This window comes from Bos javanicus, chromosome 19 (genome assembly GCF_032452875.1).
Source record: "Bos javanicus breed banteng chromosome 19, ARS-OSU_banteng_1.0, whole genome shotgun sequence".
NCBI classification, from domain to species: Eukaryota; Metazoa; Chordata; class Mammalia; order Artiodactyla; family Bovidae; genus Bos; species Bos javanicus.
In genome coordinates, this window is record NC_083886.1 from 49,589,445 (window position 1) to 49,613,036 (window position 23,592).

The 23,592-nt window shown below is 54.0% G+C and overlaps 1 protein-coding gene and 1 long non-coding RNA gene across 3 annotated transcripts in view; one reads left to right on the top strand and one right to left on the bottom strand.

Annotated features, from left to right (window-relative positions):
• The window catches only part of SCN4A (sodium voltage-gated channel alpha subunit 4), a 53,039-nt gene that overhangs the window by 17,381 nt on the left and 12,066 nt on the right, over positions 1–23,592 (bottom strand). For both annotated transcript variants that reach the window (XM_061392354.1, XM_061392353.1), the window contains exons 2-14: positions 15,639–16,294; positions 15,431–15,549; positions 15,192–15,281; positions 14,799–14,927; positions 14,229–14,320; positions 11,657–11,971; positions 9,888–9,951; positions 9,494–9,635; positions 7,740–7,949; positions 7,008–7,161; positions 4,576–4,814; positions 2,396–2,569; positions 1,223–1,579 (exon numbers count right to left, since the gene is read on the bottom strand). In XM_061392354.1, the coding sequence (XP_061248338.1) occupies positions 1,223–1,579; positions 2,396–2,569; positions 4,576–4,814; positions 7,008–7,161; positions 7,740–7,949; positions 9,494–9,635; positions 9,888–9,951; positions 11,657–11,971; positions 14,229–14,320; positions 14,799–14,927; positions 15,192–15,281; positions 15,431–15,549; positions 15,639–15,911 (2,358 nt within the window). In that variant the 5' untranslated portion in view covers positions 15,912–16,294. The remainder of the gene's footprint in view (positions 1–1,222; positions 1,580–2,395; positions 2,570–4,575; positions 4,815–7,007; positions 7,162–7,739; positions 7,950–9,493; positions 9,636–9,887; positions 9,952–11,656; positions 11,972–14,228; positions 14,321–14,798; positions 14,928–15,191; positions 15,282–15,430; positions 15,550–15,638; positions 16,295–23,592) is intronic.
• LOC133232657 (uncharacterized) lies at positions 5,891–12,277 on the top strand. Its single transcript, XR_009731418.1, has 4 exons — positions 5,891–6,737; positions 7,779–7,922; positions 11,275–11,353; positions 11,850–12,277. It is a non-coding gene; the product is annotated as an uncharacterized LOC133232657 (long non-coding RNA).

A 23,592-nucleotide genomic window follows, 5' to 3' on the forward strand; every position in this document is an offset into this window, starting at 1 on the left:
AACAAAAGGGCCAGGAGTTCCTGGTACCCACCCACACTGTGCCTTCTTCCATCACGGTCACTCCCCCCGGCCACCCGCTGAGGCAGGGGCCCCCAAGCTCTGGCATATAATGCCTGATGACCTGAGGTGGAGCTGATGTAATAATAATAATAGAAATACAGTGTTAAGTGTTACTCAGTCGTGTCCGACTCTTTTGTGACCCCATAGGCTGTAGCCCGCCAGGCTCCTCTGTCCATGGAATTCTCCAGGCAAGGATACTGGAGTGGGTAGCCATTCCCTCCTCCAGGGCATCTTCCTGACCCAGGGGTCGAACCTGTGTCTCCTGCACTGAAGGTGGATTTGTTACCATCTGAACCACCAGAAATACAATGCACAATAACGGCAGTGTGCTTGAATCACCCCAAACCATCCCCCACCCCACGCCAGTCCGTGGAAGAATTGTCTTCCATGAAACCGGTCCCTGGTGCCAAAAAGGTTAGGCACTGTTGCCCTGAGGAGTCTACTATGTTTCTCCCATGTGGAGTTAGAGAACCCAGCTGACCAGAGAGCAGTGATTCGCTCAAGGTCACACAGATGGCGAAGGAGCTGGGACTGGAGCACAGGCCAGTCTGACTCCGGTTATCATGTTACTTTCCCCAAAACACTAGGTCTCAACTACTTGCACAGGACATCACCCAGAGCTCATTAGAAATGCAGGTTTGGGGGGCCTGGCTCAGAGCTGCCTCGCCTGACTCTGGGGGGCTGGGACTGGGAATCTAGGTTTTGAGAAACTCACAAGAGTTTTGAAGCAGGTTAAAATTTGAGAGCCACTGGGTTAAACCATACAAAACTGCCATCTAGGGTCAGGGGAGGAATAAAACAATCACGTGTCAGCGATTTTACACAACACAGTTTCATAGGAAAAGAACCCTTCAACAGTCCGATTTAAGGGAAATAAATGCATGGATGGGCTTCCCTGGTGGCTCAGTGGTAAAAAACCCACCTGCCAAGGCAGGATTTGATCCCTGCGTCAGGAAGATCCCCTAGACAAGGAAATAGCAACCCACTTCAGTATTCTTGTCTGGGAAATCCCACAAACAGAGGAACCTGGTGGGCTACAGTCCATAGGGTCACAAAAGCGTCAGACACAATTTAGCAAGTAAACAACGAAGGCACGGACATGCCTGGGACACTTGGATTTTCTGGGCAAGGGTTCGGGAGCCACCCAGTCAGACGCACTCACCACCAGGTTGCCGATGACCATGACCATGAGGAAGACAGTGAGGCACATGGCCTGGCCAGCCACCTCCATGCAGTCCCACATGGTCTCGATCCACTCCCCGCACAGGATGCGGAAGACGATGAGAAAGGAGTGGAAGAAGTCGTGCATGTGCCAGCGGGGCAGGTTGCAGTCCGCGGCGATCTTGCACACGCACTCCTTGTAGCTCTTGCCAAACAGCTGCATGCCCACCACGGCGAAGATGAACACAATGATGGCCAGCACCAGCGTCAGGTTGCCCAGCGCCCCCACCGAGTTGCCGATGATCTTGATAAGCATGTTCAGCGTCGGCCATGACTTGGCCAGCTTGAAGACCCTCAGCTGCCGGGCAGGGGGAATGCAGGGGTTGGTGAGACCCAGGGACCCCAGGGACTGAACCCAGACCCTCAGCACTGAGAGTGCAGAGTCCTACCCACTGGACCACCAGGGGTTTCCCAGAAAGAACTCTTTTGAATGGCTCCAGCTCCTACCCTCTGAGGGATATGGGGCCTCAGTTTACCTCTCTGTTAAATGGGAATGCTCGCATCCTACCACCTCATCCTCTTCACATGATCAAAAGAAAGAGTCCTCATCTCTTACATATAAAAGCTAAAACATTTACAAGCGAAATAAAATCTCAGGATTTGCTTTAAGATATTCCCCCACAAAAAGTGGGGGGACAGATAAAATAATAACTACAGGATGTTGATGGCCGTTGGAGCCAGGTGAAAGGTACACAGAGGCATATCTTACTTTCTCTACATTTTTGTGGGTGCATGAAAGGTCCCTACGAGGTGGTGAAAAGGATGCTAATTCAGAGGCCTAATCCCACTACTGATGAACTTCCTGAGCCTCAGTTTTCAGGCCTGCAATATGGGCTGAAGTCCCCGCCCCACTGTCCCCCCAAGTTCACCTAGGAGTCAAGTCCAAATGGCAGCTCCTGGGCTGTCATTCTGGTCTACCAGCAGCCCTGTGTGATAAGGAGGAGGGCATCTTTCTCCCTTTTGCCAGTGAGAAAGCTTCTGAGAGGCAGAGGGGTGCACACGAGGGCAGAGGGGCCTCCTTTCCAGTCCTCTGACTTCTTGGGGGTTTCTGCTTGTGTCCTCCAAGCATCCACACCCCACCCTCCCTCAGCCCGGGTCCCGGGGCCTCATGTACCAGACGGAAGGAGCGGAGCACCGACAGCCCCTGCACATTGGCCAGGCCCAGCTCCACCAGGCTGAGGGTGACGATGATACTGTCGAAGATGTTCCAGCCCTGCTGGAAGTACTCGTAGGGGTCCATGGCAATGAGCTTCAGCACCATCTCAGCTGTGAAGATGCCTGTGAAGACCTGCGGGGGATGGGGTGTGCAAAGCCTCAGGGGCACAGGGCCTCCAGAGTCTCCCACCCCACTCTTAAACCTCCGGGCAGAGCCCTCGAGGCCAGAAGAGAGGGTGACAGAGCCCCAAGGGGGCGGGCATGGTACATGTGTACCCATGGCCCACAGGTGTGTGTGAATGAATGAGGAGCTGAACAGCCATGCCACCAGGCAGAGTGGGTACTGCTCAGAGACCGGGGCCCATCTCTTCCTGGCCTTGTGACTGTGGGCCTGTCACTTGACTTCCTGGGGTCTCAACCCACTCATAATAATATTTGACACTCGTAGAGCATTCTGTGTTTCATGTTATGGCCTCATCAGTATCCTGATCTCCACGAAGCTGGGAGGGATGATCACCACGTCCATCCCAGAGAAGATTGAGGCTCCGAGAAGTCAGCAACAAGCTCTCAATCACGCTGTCCATATGAGGTCAGGTCTCAAACCCAGGTCTTGGGGTGCTTAGTTCAGTTTCCTGTCTCTACACTCTACAGCCTCTCTACCCTAGTTGGTGGGGGTGGGGCGGGGGGTGGTCCCAGGACCCAGAAAATCTTGATGGATTCAGAAATCTGGGGTGATGGGGGGTCAGACAGGAGGTGAAGTTGAGGATCAGTGAAAACCAGAGCTGATCCCCCACAATCCTGGACTTGTCTGAGGGCTTCAGAGCCCCTAAAAGCTCCCTGGGCATGGCCCCCGCCCTTCTGCCAGGCACCAGCTGCCCCGGGTCCACAGCCTGCCCAGGCACATGCTGAGCCCCGCCCAGGAGCTGTCCCTAACCATAGCAGGTGCCCAGACAGCAGCAGAGTGTGGGCAGGGGGTGGGCAGGCGGCGGGCTGGGCCCATCACACACACCCCAGCAGCTGCGCGGCGAGTCCCAAGCCCGCCCTTGCCCCTCCAGCCCAGCCTGGCCATAGCTGCCTCGGGCATCTCCATGGCGTAGATGTGGGTGCCTCGTGGGCTGGGGAGTCCAGGGTCTGATTCCCATGCTGCCCACCCCAGCCTCATCTTGCTCCAGGTCCCACATCTTAAGTCTCCCTAGGCTCCCCTCACCCTCAGGGTGGGGGGAGCATCTAGCCCATTGGCCACCCTGGACAGATTGAGAAGGGAATCGGGAAGGGTGGGGCCGGGCTGGAGGAGGAGGCAGCGGCTTTTTCCCTTTGTCAGGCTCCACCAGGGCTGGCAACGAGGTGATAATGCTCCTAATGGGCAGGGATAAGCAGGCGGATCAGTGTGTGTCAACAATAGTGGAGCAGAAAGGGCTGAGAAGGGAGCTGGCCTGGTCGTGCTAGAGAAATGGAGCGGGCAGGGGGCCTCAGGGCTGGGGAATGATGCCCTGGGGCCTTCAGGGTGAGCTGGGGCCTCCTGGGCCTGGGTGCCCATGGCTCTACACCCTATCTTCTGGGTCCCTTGGTCTCTCTTAGGCCCCTGGGCTAAGTCACTTCAGTCATGGCCGACTCTTTGCAACCCTGTGGACCATAACCCGCCAAGCTCCGCTGTCCATGGGATTCTCCAGTCAAGAACACTGGAGTGGGTTGCCGTGCCCTTCTCCAGGGGCCCACAACAACCTCTGAAAGTGGAGAGACTTGCCATCCAGCACTTCACTCCCCACCCCCAAGCTCCCACTCCCCCATCTCTGCCTCCAGGGCATGATCTGGACTCCAGAAACCCTGGAGTCCTGATCTTAAGAAGCCAGTACTTCATCCCCACTCTCTCTGCCCCCAAATACCCCGAAACCCAAATTCCACGGATCACCCCATGTACCTCCCCTGGTACATCAACTCATGTCGCTGTATTCCCATATGCTAGGAAAATAACCCCAGCCTGTCTCTTTATGCCCTTAATCGTGCCCCTCACTTCCACACAGCCCGTGGGCCCTGTGGCCGCTCCCCTGTCCTGCCCAGCAAGGACCACCTCTCCCTTGTCCCCTGGCCCCTCCCTCGTCCTGCCCAGCAAGGACCACCTCCCCCGTGCCCCCTCCGTACCAGGTTGCCCACGTTGAGCACACTGTCAAAGTGCTCTGTCATTGGGTAATGCTCCATGGCCATGAAGAGGGTGTTGAGCACGATGCAGATGGTGATGCCCAGGTCCACGAAGGGGTCCATGACGATCAGGTTGACGATCTTCTTGAACTTCACCCACGGGGTGCAGCAGTTCCATATCAGCACTTTATGGGAACATTTGTACCACCATGGTGGGCACTTCTGGTGGGCCTCTTCCAGCTCTGAAAACAGACGGCAGATGAGGATCCGCCCCCTCACCTGCTCCTTCCTCCACCTCCAACTTTGAGCCCACCTTCCAAGCCCCGCCCCTCAGAGCGCCACACCTCAAGCCCCGCCCTCTTGGGGATGCCCATCCCAAGCCCCGCCTCTCAGTGGGTCACCCTCAAAACCCACCCCTAGACCCCGCCCACATGGCCCCACCCGCAGTGCTCCGCGTCCCCAGTGACCAGTCCCTTGAAACTGAAGGTGTTCAGTTCAGTTCAGTTCGGTCACTCAGTCGTGTCCGACTCTTTGCGACTCCATGAATTGCAGCAGGCCAGGCCTCCCTGTCCATCACCAACTCCCGGAGTTTCTCAGTAGTATCTGACTCTTTGAGTCCATGGACTGTAGCCGGCCAGGCTCCTCTGTCCATGGGATTTCCCAGGCAAGAATACTGGAGTGGGTTGCCATTTCCTTCTCCAGGGGATTTTCCCGACCCAGGGATCACAACCCTGCATCGAAGGCAGCTTCTTTACTGTCTGAGCCACCAGGGCAGCCCCATAAAGAGCCATGCCCTCAGAAGCCTTACCCCAGGTCACTTCTCCCAGTGCTCTACTTCAGCTCCACCTTTTCAGCACAAAATCCCCCTATGTCATAGGGTGACTTCCATCCACTACCTATGGCCCAGGGCTGCGATCCCGGCTAGGGAGGGGCCCGAGGGCCTCAGGGAGAGGCAGGAGGCCACTGCAGAAGGCTGGGTCTCAGTTCCAACTGTTGCTGGCCAGTGCCTCTGAGGAGCACACCGAGTCCTCCCTGGGGGCTCTGCCTCACACTGCCGCCGGCTCCTCCAGACCGGACCCTGCCAGTCCTTCCCCACCAGGGTAAGCTTCCTGGAAACATGCCCTGTTCCTGCCCCTCCAGTTCTAAACCCCTGGGGCTCTGTCAGGCCCATGGATATGCTACATCTCCTCCAGGTCTTCCAGGCCTCTGGTGCCCATGGGAGTTCTCAGCCAGGGCGTGATCTCATTTAATCCACGAAAAAAGTATGAGGTAATAATATTAGTGCCCCCATGTCATAGATGAGGAAAGGGAACTGGAGTCAGGGGCTGTCCCATAGACATGTGGGTTTGAAGGCCTGAATGGGACACCCCAGGGAGGGGACAGCTGAGTGTCTCCCCCATCCAGCAATTAGTAAACCGGATCTCCCAAAGGCTGCAGGTTCTGACAGTAACACCCGCACTCCCAACCCAGGTGTTACCGCAGGTGCCTCAAATTGTGTCTGAGGTCCCAAACTTCCCACAGTGGTCCCAGCAAGGGCAGTGTTAAGTGATCTCCTTGGCTGGCTCTGCCCAGCATCCGCTGGGGTGTTCTCTGTCAGGGCACAGACACCTGGATGCCCTTCAGGCAAGGTCAGCTGGGATAGAGGTTTGCAAAGTCCTTCAAGTCCTTCCTGCCAAAAGGCAAGACACCTGGGGAGGGGACCCAATCCTTCTGATGTCAGATTTCCCTGCATCTTTCTTTCCTGCATTATTTCCTCCTCCTCCTCCCTCCCTCTCATCCATCCACACACCTGTGTCTCTTCCCGTTCATTAATCTTTCAGCCCACCCACCCATCCATCAAACCATCTGTCCATCCATTCACCCATGCATCCATCCACTCACCCATCCATCCACTCACCCATCCATCCACTCACTCATCCATCCGCTCACCCATCCATCCACCCACCTACCCACTCACTATCTGTCCATCCTTCCAACCATCCATCCATGTGTATGTCTACCCACCTATCCTTGTTACCTAGTCTCCTGAGGCCTGGGGGGCAGCATGGGGTTTTTTGGGGGGTCTGTGGCTCTATCTGGGCAGAGTTTGACTTTGACCTTTAGCTTTTACCCAGAAGATATTTGTGGAACAGGATCTCCAGTTTCCGGAACATTGGGCCTTCCTGGTTAGTATTCTTATCCTGTCCTTTCCCGTTGCCTTGGCAGCCCACAAGGCCGCCCGGAAGCCCCCAGTTCCCGCCGCAGCCTGGCCTTGTGGCCAGAATCGGGCCAGGTTAAGCCAGGACTATATTTATCACGGCCATTTCTTCGATGCCAATATTAAGTTACTGTCCTGAAGCTGGGCCCAGCCAGGCCCTCCCTGCCCCCACCCCGGGAGCCCGAGTGGCCCGATGGGCAGGGTGGGCAGGATGGGTCCGGGGATGCTGGGCACTCACCTTCCATGGCATCGGAAATACCGCTGTCTGTGCCGCAGCTTGGCCTCGGAGGCCCCTTCTCCCCCGCCGATGTGTCCAGGCTGCCGTTGCAGTCTTTGCTGTGTGCTGGGTCCCCGTCCACCTCCCCACCTTCCAGAGCCTGGGCGGCCTTGGCCTGTGGACCAGCAAGGGTAATGGACATAAGTCCATCGCCAAGCCATGGGGATGGACTCTCAGAGCTTCCTCCTGAGTCCTTCAGGCTGGGGACCTCTCTTTTTGGCCTGCACCCAGTCTACTGCAATAGGGGTGGTTGGTGGGGGGATGACAGGATAGGGACCAAAGTGGCTGAGGACCCTCATCCCTGAAGACCCTGCCTTCTCTGAAGCCTTAACTGGCCCTGCACTTCATGAGGTGGGTGGGTGAATGCACAGCTGCTCCCTGGGGCCTCATCAGCACCCACCTTTCCCTCAGCCTTCATAGGTATTTGATCTGGAAGGCTACTTCAGGTTTAACTACTCCAGATTCCTGGTTATATATGGGGAAACTGAGGCACTGAGCTACGAAATACTCTTTCCACTGCCTGGGAGCCTCCCACCCCACCAAACCTCCAGCCTGAGCCTTCTGCTCCCCATCCCCTGTCTCGCAGCCCTCATCCCGCACCTCCCCGTGCCCCTCAGCATGCCCAGGGTACCCGGGCTGAGGGACAGGGAGACCCCTGGATCTTCCCCTCCCCCCACCTCCCCAAGTCCAGACCTTCTCCAGCTCCTCCTGCTGTTTTTTGAATTTCTCCAGCATCTGCTGAAACTCCTCTTCTTTCTCCTGATCCTCGGCCAGGGTGGCCTCGTTCTGCTCAGCGTAGGCCATGGCTACCACAGCCAGGATCAGGTTGATGAGGTAGAAGGAGCCCAGGAAAATGATGACCACGAAAAAGATCATGTAGGTCTTGCCGGCTGCTCGAAGGGTCTGGGAGTGGGGGAGGGGGAGGAAGTGTCACGTGGTACCCTGCCTGCTTTCACCCAGGGCGCCCCTCCATCCAACCATTGCCCAGAGAGGCAGACAGGAAGGATCCCTCACAGAGCCTGGAAGTTTGAGGGCTTTTGAGGCAAGGGATGTATGGCTTCCCAGGTGGCACCAGTGGTAAAGAACCTGCCTGCCAATGCAGGAGACATAAGAGATGTGGGTTCGATCCCTGAGTCAGGAAGATCCCCTAGAGGAGGAAATGGCAACTCACTCGAGTATTCTTGCCTGGAGAATCCCATGGACAGAGGATCCTGGAGGGCTACAGCCCATGGGGTGGCAAAAAGTCAGACATGATGGAAGTGACTTAGCATGCACGCACATAAATAATTATGTCATCTGCAAGTACAGACAGCTTTCTATCTTCTTCTATGGCCACCCTTGACAGGTTAAACCACATTCTGGGGCATTTCAAAATATGAACTTGGGACCCAGACCTTCCTGGGCTCCTGACTCAGAGAGCCCTGAGGACCCTGGCCAGGTATCTTGAGATCAGAGATCCAGGATAAAAATTGGTGAATGTGGGTTTTGGGATCAGCTTGAATCCTAGTGTCCCCATGATGCCTGGCATCTAGTAAGAGCTCAGCAAACCAAAGTGATTATTGTTATTATCATTACAGTTATTTATTTATTTTTGGCGGTGCTGGGTCTTTTTTGCTGCACACTGGCTTTGTCTAGTTGCGAAGAGCTGGGGTTACTCTCGCTGTAGGGCACAGGCTTCTTGTCGTGGTGGCTTCTCTTGTCCCAGAGTGTGGGCTCTAGAGCATGGGGTCAGTGGTCATGGTGCATGGGCTTGGTTGCCCCATGGCTTGTGGAATCTTCCCGGACCAGGGATCAAACCCGTGTCCCCTGCATGGGCAGGCAGACTCACCTTCTTCTTTTTTTGAATATTTATTTATTTATTTGGCTGTGCCAGGTCTTAGTTGTGGCTTTTTTCTTTTACTTTAAAATTTTTATTTATTTTTCATTGAAGGATAATTGCTTTACAATATTATGTTGATTTCTGCCATACGTCAACATGAATCAGCCACAGGTGTACATAGCAGGCAGATTCTTAACCACTGGACACCAGGGAAGTCCTATTACTATTAGTATTAACATTGTCGATGTTAGAAGCATCACCGAGGACTGGAAGGCATTGTTCTCCAGACTCAACCTGCCCACCTGCAAACTGTGGAAGGTAAATAATTATGGGCAGAACTGGTGTCTAAGCAGCCCTACTGGTTACTGTAAGGAGGCCTGGGAGTCTGTGCTCAGCTCAGATCTCAGCTCCTAAGCAAATGAGGAAAAGGAAGAAAAGGCTGGGGCTCAGATCTGGGCAGGAACCGAATGCCAGAGGTGCCAAGAACCCATATATAGGGCCACTGAGGGGAGTCCCATGGAAGGGATGGCTTTGGTAAGGGTCCTACCAAGCCCCGAGGAGGCCATGGAGATGGAGGGAGGTAGGGCTGTGGGGCTGAGGGGCAGGGCAGGGCAGGGGGCCGCTGTACCAGCTGGAAGAGGTTCTCCCAATAGTCCTGTGTCATGAGGCGGAAGAGAGCCAGGAAGGCCCAGCTGAAGGTGTCATAGCTGGTGTAGCCGTAGTTGGGGTTCCGCCCGGCCTTGATGCACTCATAACCTTCAGGGCAATGCCTGCGGACAGGATGGAGACTGGTTTTAGGGGGAAAGGAGAGCTCCAACCAGGGGCCACATGGGGGGCACTCCGAGAAAAAAAAAAAAATCCTCCTTTAGTCTTGTCTGCATCCTGAAAACGCGTGCATGCTCACGAGTTGTCTTTACACCTCCATCCACCCCAAGTTCTCATCCCCAATCATCCCCCATCTTCTGGCAACCCTGGGGCCACTGTTTCCCATTCACCCCCCAACCCTCCCGGGTGTCACTCACCCAGCATCGCTGCTGTTCCCACAGAGCAGGGCATCATTGGAGCCCTCCAGGAAATAGAAGTTCCCTGTGGGAGTCAGAGGTCACAAAGGGAGCATGTCAGCGCATGGACACTGTGGGCAGAGTGCCCACTGCACACCCGTGGACACATCTGTGTGGACCACGGGCACCGCCACATGGATGCTCTGGGGGCGCCCCTTCCCGCTCCTTTTTTTAAAAAAATTAATTTTTACTGGAGTATAGTTGCTTTAGTTGTGTTAGCTTCCACTGTACAGCAAAATGAATCAGCCACACACACACACACATACATATCCATTGCCACATACATACTCCATATATACATGGAGTCCCTTTTGGACTTTTTTCCCATTCAGGTCACCACAGTGCATTAAGTAGCATTCCCTGTGCTATATGGGCTTCCCTGATGGCTCAGCTGGTAAAAAACCTGCCTGCAATTCGGGAGACCTAGGTTCAATCCCTGGGTTGGGAAGATCCCCTGGAGAAGGGAAAAGGCTACCCACTCCAGTATTCTGGCCTGGAGAATTCCATGAACTGTTTAGTCCACGGGGTCACAAAGACTCAGACACGACTGAGCGACTTTCACTTTCACCTGAGTGATACAGCATGTTCTCATTAGCTATCTGTTTTCTTCCTTCTCCTGTAAGGGCAGCTCCAAGTCCTAAGCTCTCTGGGTAGATACATTTTACTGTCAGCGCAGTGCCTTGTGGGGGGTATAGTGGGGGTACAGAGGGAGATGGGGAGACATGTATGTGTGTGCCTGGGGCTACCACATACCTGAGCGGGACCCCCAGTGGAGGAGTGAGTGGGGGGCTAGAATCCAGGATGCCAAGTTGAAGAAGGTGGCATTTCTAAGCTGGCGACTCCATGTCCATTTTCTAAGCTGCCAGGAGGCGCCGTGTGGACTAGGAGTGGCTTCATGAGAACGCTCTCTTGTGTGTGTGCGCCTATGAAGTCTGGGTATGTGAACGGGATGTGGGTGCCTGCTGCTGGCCCTGCCAGGACGATGAAGGAGAACAAGGAGCCCGCACATTGGGATTATTGCTTTTCCTAGCCAAAGCTTTAGGATTTTCCAAACAATTTGGTGTTTGCTGTTACCCTTGTTTGCTGTAAACCCTTTGAGAGGGTAGCTGTTGTTGTTTAGTTGCCAAGTTGGGTTCGACTCTTTTGCAACCCCATAGATTGTAGCCCGCCGGGCTCCTCTGTCCATGGGATTTCCCAGGCAAGAATACTAGAGCAGGTTGTCATTTCCTTCTCCAGGGGTCTTTCCAACCCAGGGATCAAACCCAGGTTTCCTGCATTGGCAGGTAGATTCTTAACCACTGAGCCACCAGGGAAACTTGAGAGAAGCATTGTGGTCTTTATTTTATAGGTAAAGATTCTGAGAGTCAGGAAGATGAAGCAATTTGTCAGAGGTTGCCCGAGCTGTTACGTGATGGATTTACACTCAGGTCTTCCCCATGATCTTTTTTTTTTTTTTTTAATTATTTATGTATTTGGCCACGTGGGGTCTTAGCACATGGGACCTTCATTGCAGCATGCTGGATTTTTAGTTGCAGCATGAGAACTTAGTTGGGGCACGTGGGATCTAGTTCCCCCACCCAGGGATCAAATCCGGGCCCCGCTGCATTGGGAGCATGGAGTCTTAGCCACTGGACCACCCGGGAAGCCCCTTCCTCATGTTCTTTGTCTCACACAAGGGCTGCCAATGGGGCTAGGAAAGACCCCACTGGCCTCCCACCCTCCCTTCTTACCTTCATCACTGATGTAGGCATCCCAGTCAAAGGTATAGTTGCCGGCCCAGCTCTCCTGGCCGCCCCAGGTGTCGTTGCCGCCCCAGGTGTCATTGCCGCCCCAGGTGTCGTTGCCGTACCACGTGTCGTTGCCATACCACGTGGAGTTGGTGTCATTGAAGGGCGGGGGCCAGCGCACACACTTCTGCCGCAGGTTTCCCATGAAGAGCTGCAGCCCCACCAGGGCAAAGACGCTCAGGCAGAAGACAGTGAGGATCATCACGTCCGAGAGTTTTTTTACCGACTGGATCAGGGCCCCCACGATGGTCTTCAGCCCTGATCACAGAGAGCGGGAGAGTGTGGCAGGGGGTGACTCACCGACTCAGCCCCTCTGAGCCTCTGCCTGCTCCATCTCCTTCCAGCCTTGGCTTACTTACGGCGCTACTTCCCTGAAGCCTTCCCAAATCAGCCCCATCTATCTCTGACTACAATCTCCGTCTTGAGCCTTCCAATGGCCACCAAATCTCAGCCACTAGAAGAATGGACTATGAAGACTCCACAGGTGTTGCCTAACACAGGAGAGCAACAACATTCAGGCACACAGTGTAACTTAATAAATGTCACTAAGTCAGGACTCCCAAAGTGTTCACAGAACACTAATCTCACAAGCTGCGCCCTTCATGAAAGGGGCTCAATCGTGTTTTTGGAAGGCTGAACTCTGTAGCACTTCCATAGTTGCTCAGTGATAAAAAATCTGCCTGCCAATGAACGAGATGTGGGTTCGATCCCTGGGTCAGAAAGATCCCCTTGAGGAGGGCATAGCAGCCACTCCAGTATTCTTGCTCAGAGAATCCCATGGATAGAGGAGCCTGGTAGGCTACATACAGTCCATAGGGTCGCAAAGAGTCAGACACCACTTAGCGATTCAACAACAACAACAACCAACCCTGTGATACCCTTCTGGAGGGTCCTTATGTAGATTATCCTACCAGAGGCTGGGAAAAGTTCTGCAGAAACAAAAACTTTTAAATACCACGTTTCACCTTATTTGACACAGAACCCTTTCTCTTTTAGCCTGTTAACACCCAAGGAACAGCAGGGTTCACTCTGAGAAGCTCTAGGCTGACTTTGCAATATCATCACATTCTGCCCCTCTGAACCGGCAAAGGCATAGCATGATTGTATAGAATTTCAGGCTTAGATTCCATCATTTATGGAAGAACCATAACTTCTTCCTTGGGCCTAATCAGGGTGTCTCTCACTTCAATATTTATTTCCTTTTCTTATCCTGGTATGAAGACAGATGCTCAGCAGCTTCATCATAAAAGCCCTACGGGCTCTGAGGATGCAGAAGTGTGCAGTGAGGGCAGGTATTGTGGCCTCGACTCAGTGGCTAACATGCCGTGTTGCCTTCTCTCTGGGGGGTCCCTCCTTCCTCTACTGCAATTCACAAGGGCTTTGGACTAGAGAAAACTAAGGTACTTCCTAGCATTAAGACACCTTCCCTGTCTCCCAAAGCCTGTTCTCCATGCCTTTCAGATCATCTTTCTCTCCTTTTGGAGAAGGAAATGGCAACCCACTCCAGTATTCTTGCCTAGAGAATTCCATGGACAGACGAGCCTGGCTGGCTACAGTCCATGGAGTTGCAAAAAGTTGGACATGACTGAGTGACTACACTTCTCTCCTTTAATGAACCTTCTCCAGTTTCTTCACATGGTTTTTTGAGGGTCTGGACGATCCAGATTCTATTTATTTCATGCTTTTCTCGATGCATTACTTTGGAACTGCCTTGGCCTCATGGCTCAGTGGGTATGTGGTGGGTTCACTGTTGAGCTCTCAGGGTGTGGACTTTCCATCACTGAGTCCCTCTGTGTCTCAGCTGGAGTGCTCTGCTCTACCCAGTCTGTTTATTTTATTTAAAACATGAACCCTATGCCAGGGCTTCCCTGGTAGCTCAGTTGGTAAAGAATTCCCTGCAATGCAGGGGACTCAGGTTCGATCCCTGGGTGGGGAAGATCCCCTGGAGAAGGAGATGGCAACCCACTCTGGTGTTCTTGCCTGGAGAATCCCATGGACAGAGAAGCCTGGTGAGCTAGAGTCCATGGGGTTGCCAAGAGTCGGACACGACTTAGGGATTAAACCACCATGACCTCCCAGTGCCAGGCATGGCTTGAAGCACCTTATTGCTATCAAGGCTTTGAATTCTCATAATAACTGAGTGAGCAGTACTGTCATTATTCCCAGTTTACAGATATGGAAACTGAAGCAGACAGGGTAGCCGTTTAACCAAGGTCAAAGTCAGGAAGTGGTAGAGATGGGACTTGAACCCAGGCAGTCTGGCTCCAGAGTCTGTGCTCTAACCACTTTGCTATGCTTCCTCTCAAAGCCCATCCTCCCACTTGGGGCCTCTTCTTCTCCCTGTAGACACACTGGACCCCCCCACTCTGTGTCCAGGCTTTGATGTGGGTGCTACGCCACCTGGGACGGTTATGACCCTGGGTCAGGCTCCCAGAACTTGAGTGCACCGTTCCAGACATGGGTGAGGGGGCAGGCCAGCTGGCCCAGGCAAAGGGTCCCTGCTCCTCCCCTGTACCTGGGATGACCGTGATGGTTTTCAGGGCCCGCAGCACCCGGAAGGTTCTCAGCGCTGAGATGTTGCCCAAGTCCACAAATTCCGTCAGGTACCTGGGTGGGGGTTGGGGGCAAGGGCTGTGTCAGAGCCAAGGGGTGGGTAATGGCGCAGAACGAGCCCCAGAACGAGGATTCCCAAGGAATCCTTGTATTTGGAGTTACCGTGGAGGTGCAAGGGGACAGGTCAGGGACCACAGGCTCCTACTGGGGCCCGAGAAGTGGGAAAGACACTGCAGGGGCTTTGCTGAGGCGTGGGGGAGTGGCAAGGGCAGCCCAGTTCTCCCAGTGGGTGGGGGCCTGGGGGCCCAGGTCGTATGTACTGTGTGGAGGGGCACCCGGATGGACATCTTCCAAGTCAGACCCGGAGAGTGACAGCTCCTGAAAGGTTCAGCCCACTGTCTGCACGCCAGACCACAGCCCTGCAGCCCAGCCTCAGAGGGTCACCCAGCCCACTCAGCTGCCCTCTCCAAGGGCTGGCCCCCTCCTTTCCCTCGCATCAGCCTCCCGACGCCCCCCGGGGACCCCTGCTCACGCCATCATGATGACGCTGAAGTCCAGCCAGTTCCAGGGATCCCGGAGGAATGTGAAGTCATCGATGCAGAAGCCTCGGGCCAGGATCTTGATGAGGGACTCGAAGGTGTAGATCCCTGTGAAGGTGTACCTGGCAGGGAGAGGGCAGGCCAGGGCCAGGCGTGTCACACCTGGGCCAGGATGTGGGTGGCAGAGGCGGGCCTCCTGGGAGGGAGGGCCCGGGGGGCTGAGGACATCGTTGAGAGTGGCGATGTGTGCCACTCTGGGGACTTAGGGCGCTGATGGAGTGACAGGGACAGTGTTTGTCCCCCTGGAACACAGAGCAATGGTCATTTGGGGCATCTTCCCAGCGGAGACACTGGGGAACCAGGGGAAGTGGGGGCAGGGCACTTACTCCACGTGCTTGGACCAGGAAGGCGGGTCACTCATGGTCATGAACACGCAGTTGGTCAGGATGGTGATCATAATGAACATGCTGAACAGCGTTGGGGGGAGGGTCAAGGAAAGTGAGGGAGCAGGTGGGGAGGAGAGGAGGACAGAGGGCCTCCTCACCCAGAGCGCCCCGTTCTTGCCCATCCCTGACCCCTGCCTGCCTTTCCCCGCCCCTGCGCTCGCCCCACTCCTCCAGGATATGAGTGGATGAGCACCTTGATGGCGCAGCGTCTGACGATGCTGAAGGGGCTCAGGATGTAGAGAGCAGGAGTGGCTGAGAAGCGGAAGATGGACTTGCCCTTGTTGAGCACGATGAAGGTCTGCGGCAGGGAGAGAGCTGTGAGGCCTGGGACAGGCAGACGGATGGATCAGAGACAGACAGGTGGAGGGAGGCCTCCCCGGCGCGGACCTTCTTGTCGCTGTAGTAGGGATCCAGATCCTCCAGGGGGATACCAATGAGCTCCGGCGGGGGGTCCCCGTAGATGAGCGGCAGGTTCTTGCCAGCCTCCATGTCGCTGCGCGGCTTCTGCTCGGTTTCCTCGATCTCCATCTGCTTGTTCCGCAACTGCCGGGCCTCCTCCTCCAACACCCGGCGCTCTATGGCTGCCAGGGACTCCCGGGTGAAGGGGCGTAGGCTCTCGGGGCCCAGAGGCACCACCGTGGGCAGAGACGCCTTGGCCATCTTCGCATCCTGGGCTCAGGGGCCAGCAGGGCGGCGGGCAGCTGGGGCAGCTGTAGCGTGCAGCCCCCGGGGTGCTGGGCAGCCACCCCGCCCTGGGCCTGCGGTCCCGCTACTCACCTCCCGCCTGCCCTGGGGCCAGGGTGGGCAGGTTGGCGCTGTCGGAACTGGAGGGTGTGCCTGCGGGTGCTGCTATTGCACAAATGCTGGACACAGAGCATCACCCCCCGAGCCCTGCACCACACTCGCCCCAGCAGGGGGTTGGCTCCCCTCTGCACTGACAGAAAACCAACCAGGTCCTCTTCTCCCTTGGGGACTTGTGGCCAACGCCCCCGTGCCTTCAACTGCCTCCTGGGCCCGAGTTCTGGGAACTGTGTGGCTTCGGCCTACGGGGAACAGAGAAAACCACAGCTGGCTATAGCCCTGTGACCTCGACCCTGCAGTGAGGCAGAAAGGAATCGGATATGAGGGCAGACCCAGAGGATGGGCCGAGGTGAGGGCCCCGGCGGGGTCAGCCTAAAGCAGGAATGGCAAACGGATTTCATCTTGAGGGCTGATGTGGACCAGCTGCTCTTGGCTGCTTGGAGATGTGGGCAAAGGCCATGTGGGCTGGAGACAGACTCGGTGCAAGGAGACTGCTGGGATTGATTAGTGATGTCTGCCTGGGGCATGAAGGAGGAGAGTGCGTGTACCTGCCACTATTCACCATATCTTGCCTGGAGGGAGGAGACAAGGAAGATGTGTGAACATGTAGCGCCTTGACCTGAGCTTTGGGGAGGTGTGATGCTGGATGGGGAGCGGGAAGAAGGAAGATTCCCAGGCTCTGGGGATAGTCCCAATAGCTTCCTCCTCCATGACCCATGGGATCTAACCTATGGGCAGGGAGGGAGAACTGGAGCAAGAAAATGCAAGGTGTGTGTGTGGGGCCATGTCAGGAGAGCCTGCAGGTGTTAACATGGAAGAGCAGGACACACGGGTAAGGTCCTGGGGAGAAAGAGACAGACAGTTTCAATGGTGGGGGCAGGACCGGAGCTCCCAGGGACTGCTTTTGGCTGGTGGTCCCTGTATGAACCGGGCAGATAGAGGGGCGCCTACTAGGAGGCTTGGAGGCCCATAAGAGCTACACACTGTGTCTTCTGGCCAGTCCCTTGGTTGCTACTACCCCTCTCCTCGCCCAAAGCCTTCTTGAGCCTGTTCTTTGTGGAACTTATGGCAAAGGCCCTGGGGAGACGGACGCAGGGACACCCCAGCCACCTGGTCACACACAGCCTTCCCAAGGCCCCCATGGACAGAAGCCCCAAAGATACCCAGGGCTACACCGGAGGGCAGCTCTGTCACAGTGGGCCCAGACGCCTGAGCAGTGCCCAGGCCAGTGCGGGCACTTCCTCAGGCTTGGTCAACAGGTGGGGAGGGCGGCCCGGGGAGCGGCCGGAACCATTGGGCAGAGCAGGCCACACCCCCCTGCCTGACTGCCCAGCTGCTCCCTCCCATCACCCGGGGAGTCGTGTTTCCACGGGGATGACTTTGCTCATTCCTGCCCGCCCCATCCCTCAGCTGCTCATCGGCCCTGTCGTGTGCGTGGGAGTGTGTGTGCATGGACACGCACGTGTGCACTTGTGCACACACAGAAGTGCGCACACCCAGCTTGAAACCCCTCCTCACACTGACCCCACAATTGTACCCACCACTTGCCACACACCTTCTCTCCTTCATCCCCATCACTGGTCTCACTGTCCGAACAGAAGACATTGACCTGCCAGATGGCCCTGAAGAGACCATGGCCAATGAGCACCCTCCCGGTTCATGGGCCCCACTTGGCACAATTCTCTGGCCTGATGCTGCCCCCTCCCTCCTTTACAGGAGCCGAAGTGAAGGAGATCAAACCAATCAATCCTAAAGGGAATCAACCCTGAATATTCATTGGAAGGACTGATGCTGAAGCTGAAGCTCCAGTACTTTGGCCACCTGAAGGGAAGAGCCGACTCATTGGAAAAGACCCTGATGCTGGAAAAGGTTGAGGGCAGGAGGAGAAGGGGATGACAGAGGATGAGATGGTTGGATGGGCACCAACTCAATGGACATGAGTTTGAGCAAACTCCAGGAGACAGTGAAGGACAGGGAAGCCTGGTGTGCTGCAGTTCATGGGGTCACAAAGAGTCAGACACAACTGAGAGACTGAACAACAACATCAAAGTGGGATGACAGAAAACCAGAGACAAACTGTCCAACCGGGGCCGCAGCACCGGTGGAAACTGCTGGCCAGAGTCACCAGAGCCCCCAGCAGTCAGACCTGGTGGTCTCTGCACAGCTGACCCTCCCTCAAGCATCTCCCGGCCATAGCCTCTCCTTCTTTTTAAATATTAATTTATTTTTGCCTGGTCTTTTGAAATATTTGTTTGTGTGGCATGCACAGTCTTTACTTGTGGCATGTGGGATCTAGTTTCCCATGCGTGCATGCTCAGTTGCTCAGTCATATCTGACTCATTGCAACCCTATGGACTGTAGCCTGCCAGGCTCCTCTGTCCATAGGATTCTCCAGGCAACAATATTGGAGTGGATCGCCATTTCCTCCTTCAGGGGCTCTTCCTGACCCAGGGATCGAACCCATGTCTCCTACGTCTCCTGCATTGGCAGGTGGATTCTTCACCATTGAGCCACCTGGGAAGCCCTGACCAGGGATCGAACCTAGGCCCCCTGCACTGGGAGTGCTGAGCCTTAGCCACTGGACCAGCAGGGAAGTCCCCATAGCCTTTGTTCTTGAGAGGAGTGCGGCCTCCCCGTCAGGCTGCTCTCTCTACATCTGCTCTGTGAGCTCTTTCTTCCTGCCCCTGGAAGATGCTGCTTCTCCAAGGCCTGGTCTGCAGCCCTGTTTTTGGTTTTGTTTTTCACAGCAGGCACCTCTCCCTGTGCCCTTCTCCTCTGCTCTGGGAACAATCACCATCCCCCTCCTTTCATGGTTTCTGTTCACACTCTCTGCAGTGGCCCCAAGACAGGTCAAGTCATGGCTCCTCTTCTTGTGTAGCCTTCACAGCTCTTAGGTCAATGGTGACTCATGCTCTGCTTGTGTGATGGGTGTCTGTCTCCCCTACCAGAATCCTCAGAGACCAGGGCTTGGGGTCACCCTGAACTGGTGCCTGGCACATTGGTACGGGACCCACAGCTGGCACAGCTAGCCTGGCACTTCCTCCTGCTGGCCCCTAGCTGGCCCCCAGTGGACTCCTCATCCCTCCCTTTGGAATTTGCACTTGGTCCTAAATTCCCTGCTTCCTCCTCCCCTCTTCACCAGCCCTGGAGCCACTTAGCATCTGGTTGCTGTGTTATATGAGTGGGTGGATGCCCTCCTTGGCTAGGCCAGTGGAGGCAACAGTTTTGGTTGGTGATGGCCAAAATCATCCCAGTGGCACATCTGGTCAGTTCCCAACCTCGCCGAGGCTCCCTCCAGCGCCCACCTGTCTCTCCATCCTGCAGGAGGTGCTTCATCACCCCTCACCTGCTGCATTCAAACAGCCTCCCATCTGCCTCCCTGCCCCCCACCTGGCTCTCCTCCAATCCACCATCCCCATTTCTTTTTTAAAAAAATTATTTTTATTTATTTGGCTGCACTGGGTCTTAGTTGCAGTGTGAGGGATCTTTAGCTGTGGCATGTGGGATCTAGTTCCCTGACCAGGGATCGAACCCCGGCCCCCTGCATTGGGAGAGTGGAGTCTTAACCATGGACCACCAGGGAAGTCTCTACCCCCATTTCTAAAGTCATAAATCTGTTCAGGTCACCCTCTGCTTAACCCTTCGCTGGATTAATAATGCGTCCATAACCAACAAGGGCCTGCTATAAAGCACAGGGAACTCTGCTTAATGTTATGCGGCAGCCTGCATGGAACGGGAGTTTGGGGAAGAATGGATACATGTACATGTATGGCTGAGTCCCTTTGCTGTTCACCTGAAACTATCATAACATTGTTAATCGGCTAGACCCCAATGCATAATAAAAAGTTTATTTACAAAGTGCGTCTGCATTCCTCCATGTGGCTCCCAGGCCCTCCATGACCCGATTCCTGCCTCGCCACCCAGCCCTTCTCTACACGCACCCACCCTCTAGCCATGTTACTTCCATTTTCACAAATGGGCCACACAAATTTTCACTGAAGCCCGTGCCTCCTGAAGCGCTCCTTCTTTTTGTCACCCTGGAAAGCTTTACTTTGTCCTTCCAGGCTCAACCTACACATGAACCACCACCTCCAGGACGCCTTCCCTGGTGACCCTGGCTGAGTGGATTTCTCCTTTGGATCACCTGTGTGCCTGATGCTGAAGAAGAGTTTATCGAATGAATGAATGAATGAGAGGGCTCTTCCACCTGAGTTATTTCTCCTTTGAGCCCACTCTGAACTAAAATCATGAACAGAAACTGGATCTCCTCTGATATGGCTGCTTTGAGCACTCCCCTCCCCCACCTCCTACTACTCAGCTCAAGTGCCGGGTTGTGTAATCCTTGAGCTTCTCCTTGTTTTCTGCCCTTGACCCTGAGATTCCTCCCTCTCCATCAGCCCCTCAGACTTCACCTCCCTCTTCCAGCCTCAGTTACAAGAGCCATCATAATCCCTCCTTGAAAATACTGTTGGGGAACCAAAGAGTCTATGCTTGGAATCCTTCCAGACTTCTCTCTGTGTACCTTTTCATCTGGCTCTTCATTTTTACCCTTTATTATCCTTTATAATAAAATGCTTTTGAATTGTGGCTTTGGAGAAGACTTTTGAGAGTCCCTTGGATGGCAAGGAGATCAAACCAGTCAATCCTAAAGGAAATCAACCCTGAATATGCATTGGAAGAACTGATGCTGAAGCTGAAACTCAAATACTTTGGCCACTTGATGCGAAGAGCTGACTCACTGGAAAAGATTGAGGGCAGGAGGAGAAGGGGGCAACAGAGGACAAGATGGTTGGACGCCATCATTGCCTCAATGGACATGAGTTTGAGCAAACCAGGAGATAGTGAAGGACAGGGAAGCCTGGTGCACTGCAGTCCATGGGGTTGCAAAGAGTTGGACATGACTTAGCGACTGAACAATAAAATGCTTACACTATAATAGTAAAAAATATTCCCTTGGGGGCTTCCCTGGCAGTCCAGTTTTTAAAAGAAAGAAAGAAAAGCAAATACCCTTAAGTACAGCCTTCTCTCCGCCCCTCACCAGCGGGAACCTTCATCTACCTGGTAGCCCAGCTATGCTCTGCCGGAGTCAGGGCCCTGAGCTGCTGGGTGCTACTGCTGCCAAGGCAGGACCTGGCTGGGTTCCCATTGCCTTTGTGATTATAAGCCCAGGTTTTCCCTGAGTGCCACACTCCAAGTATAGGTTTCCCTGTGAGTCTCACTTTTCTTCTTTTTGAGAACTATTTCGTGCTTTCTCTTCTTTCCTCCAACTGTCCCCTCCCCATCCTCTCCACAGTGCTCCCAGCTGATGACTTGGTCTGTCTTCGCACACAGGATCCATGACACACAGTCAAACCAATGGACCTAGCCTCACTGCCCGCCTCTTCCTCCTCCATCCTACCAACAGAAGAGGCAAGACCAGGACTTCCACTTCGGCTTGGGCCCCTCATTCCACTTGTCTTCCAAAGGGCCTCCTCCTTTATGTATCTTCTCCTTCTCCCACCACCAGCCCCTCCCTCTCAGTGACCAGGCTTTCCCATCTTCAAAATAATGGTAGCGGTGACAGAAAGCACCCTCCTGCCTCCACGCCTCCCTTCCTTCTTTTTAAAGAGATGTTTTATTTTTATTGATTTATCTGGCTGCACCGGATCTTAGCTGAGGCACAAGGATCTTCGATCTTCGTTGTGGCAGATGGAATTTTTTTTTTTTTTTAAGTTGTGGCATGCAGGATCTTAGAGACATGGCATGTGAGATCTAATTCCCTGACCAGGGATGGAATCAACCCAGGTCCCCTGCATTGGGAGTACAGAGTCTTAGCTGCTGGACCCCAAGGGAACTCTCACCTCCCTTCACTCTTGCTCTATTTTTCTGCCTCTCTTCATGGACAAACTTCTTGGAAAGTGTCTACACCAGCTGTCTTTACTTCCTTACCTTTTATTCCCTCTCCAAAACACTCCAACCTGGCGTGTGTCACCTCCCACACTCCACGGAAGTGGCTTTTGTCAAGTCACTAGCAGTCTCGATGCTGCCAAGTCTGCTGCACACGTTTCTGTCTTCACCTCCCTCAACCTCTTAGAAACATTCAACCCAGTTGGCCGTGGCCCGCTTCTGGGCAGGCTCTACCGGCTCAGCCTCCATGACAGCTCACCCATGCTTTACTTCCTGCCTCTCTGGCTGTTCCTTCTCAATGACCTTTGTGTTTGTCCCTCTTCCTCGCCCCAGGGCTCTGTCTGGGTCTGGATGGCATCATTCCTATGACTGTAGATTGTGTTATAGGAGTATGGTAACTCTCTCCTCTGAACTCTAGACTGAAATACTCAACTGGCTACTGGACCCCACTATGTGGATAATAATAGGCAAGCAACCAATAGCATCTGGAATGAAGCATTTGCCCAGGGACCTGCTTATAGCACAGACAACTCTGCTCAATAGTATGTAACAACCTAATGGGAAAAGAATTTGAAAAAGAAGAGATACATGTATATGTATAACTGAATCACTTAGCTGTACACCCAAAACTAACATAACATTGTAAATCAAGTGTGTTGTTGCTGTGTAGACCCTAAGTCCTGTCTGACACTTTCTGCAACTCCATGGACTATAGCTTGCCAGGCTCCTCTGTCCATGGGATTTCCCAGGGAAGAATCCTGGAGTGGGTTGCCATTTCCTTCTCCAGCAGATCCTCTGACCCAGGGATCGACCCCTCATCTCCTGTATTGGCAGGCAGATTCTTTACCACTGAGCCATCAGGGAAGCCCCAAATCAACTATACTCCAATATAAAATAAAAAGATAACAGAAATATATTCTCAAACAGATAATCCAATAAAAAATGGGCAGAAGATCTAAATAGACATTTCTCCAAAGAAGATATACAGATGACCAAAATGCACATGAAGAAGTATTCAACATTGCTAAAAAGTCTAGACAAATAATTCTGGAGAGGGTGTGGGGAAAAAGGTACCCTACTACACTATTGGTGGGAATGTAAACTGGTACAGCCGCTATGGAGAAGAGGTTTCACTCCCGAAAGGGGTTACAGTCAACTATTAAGCTTCAGGACACAGTCCACCCAAGACCGCCCACATTTCTGATATCAACCGCAAGGTTAGGTTTCTCAAGGTCACTGTCTTTTTCACCCTCTTCCTCAACCCAGGAGATGGTACCACCATCCATCCAAGCCTCAAATTTGCTCAAATCAAAAGCTGAGACGTCTTTGTGAATTCTTCTTCTCCCTCATCTCTATATTCGGCCTGTCCAAAGTTCTATTAATAACATCTCCAAAACACACAACCTCTGTTTCCCCTCACCCACCCCGGTCCGTATCACAACATTTTCTTGCAATAGCTGCCTGCTTTTGCCCCTGCCCTCTCCAAACCAGTCTAGTAAAGAAGCAGTGGGTGCTGGTTTATGTAAACATTAAAAAAAATATTTTATTTATTTATCTGTGCCAGGTCTTAGTTGCGGCACGCAGGATCTTCTATCTTCGTTGTGGCAGGATCATTAGTGGTGGCCTGTGGGATCTAGCTCCCTGACCAGAAATC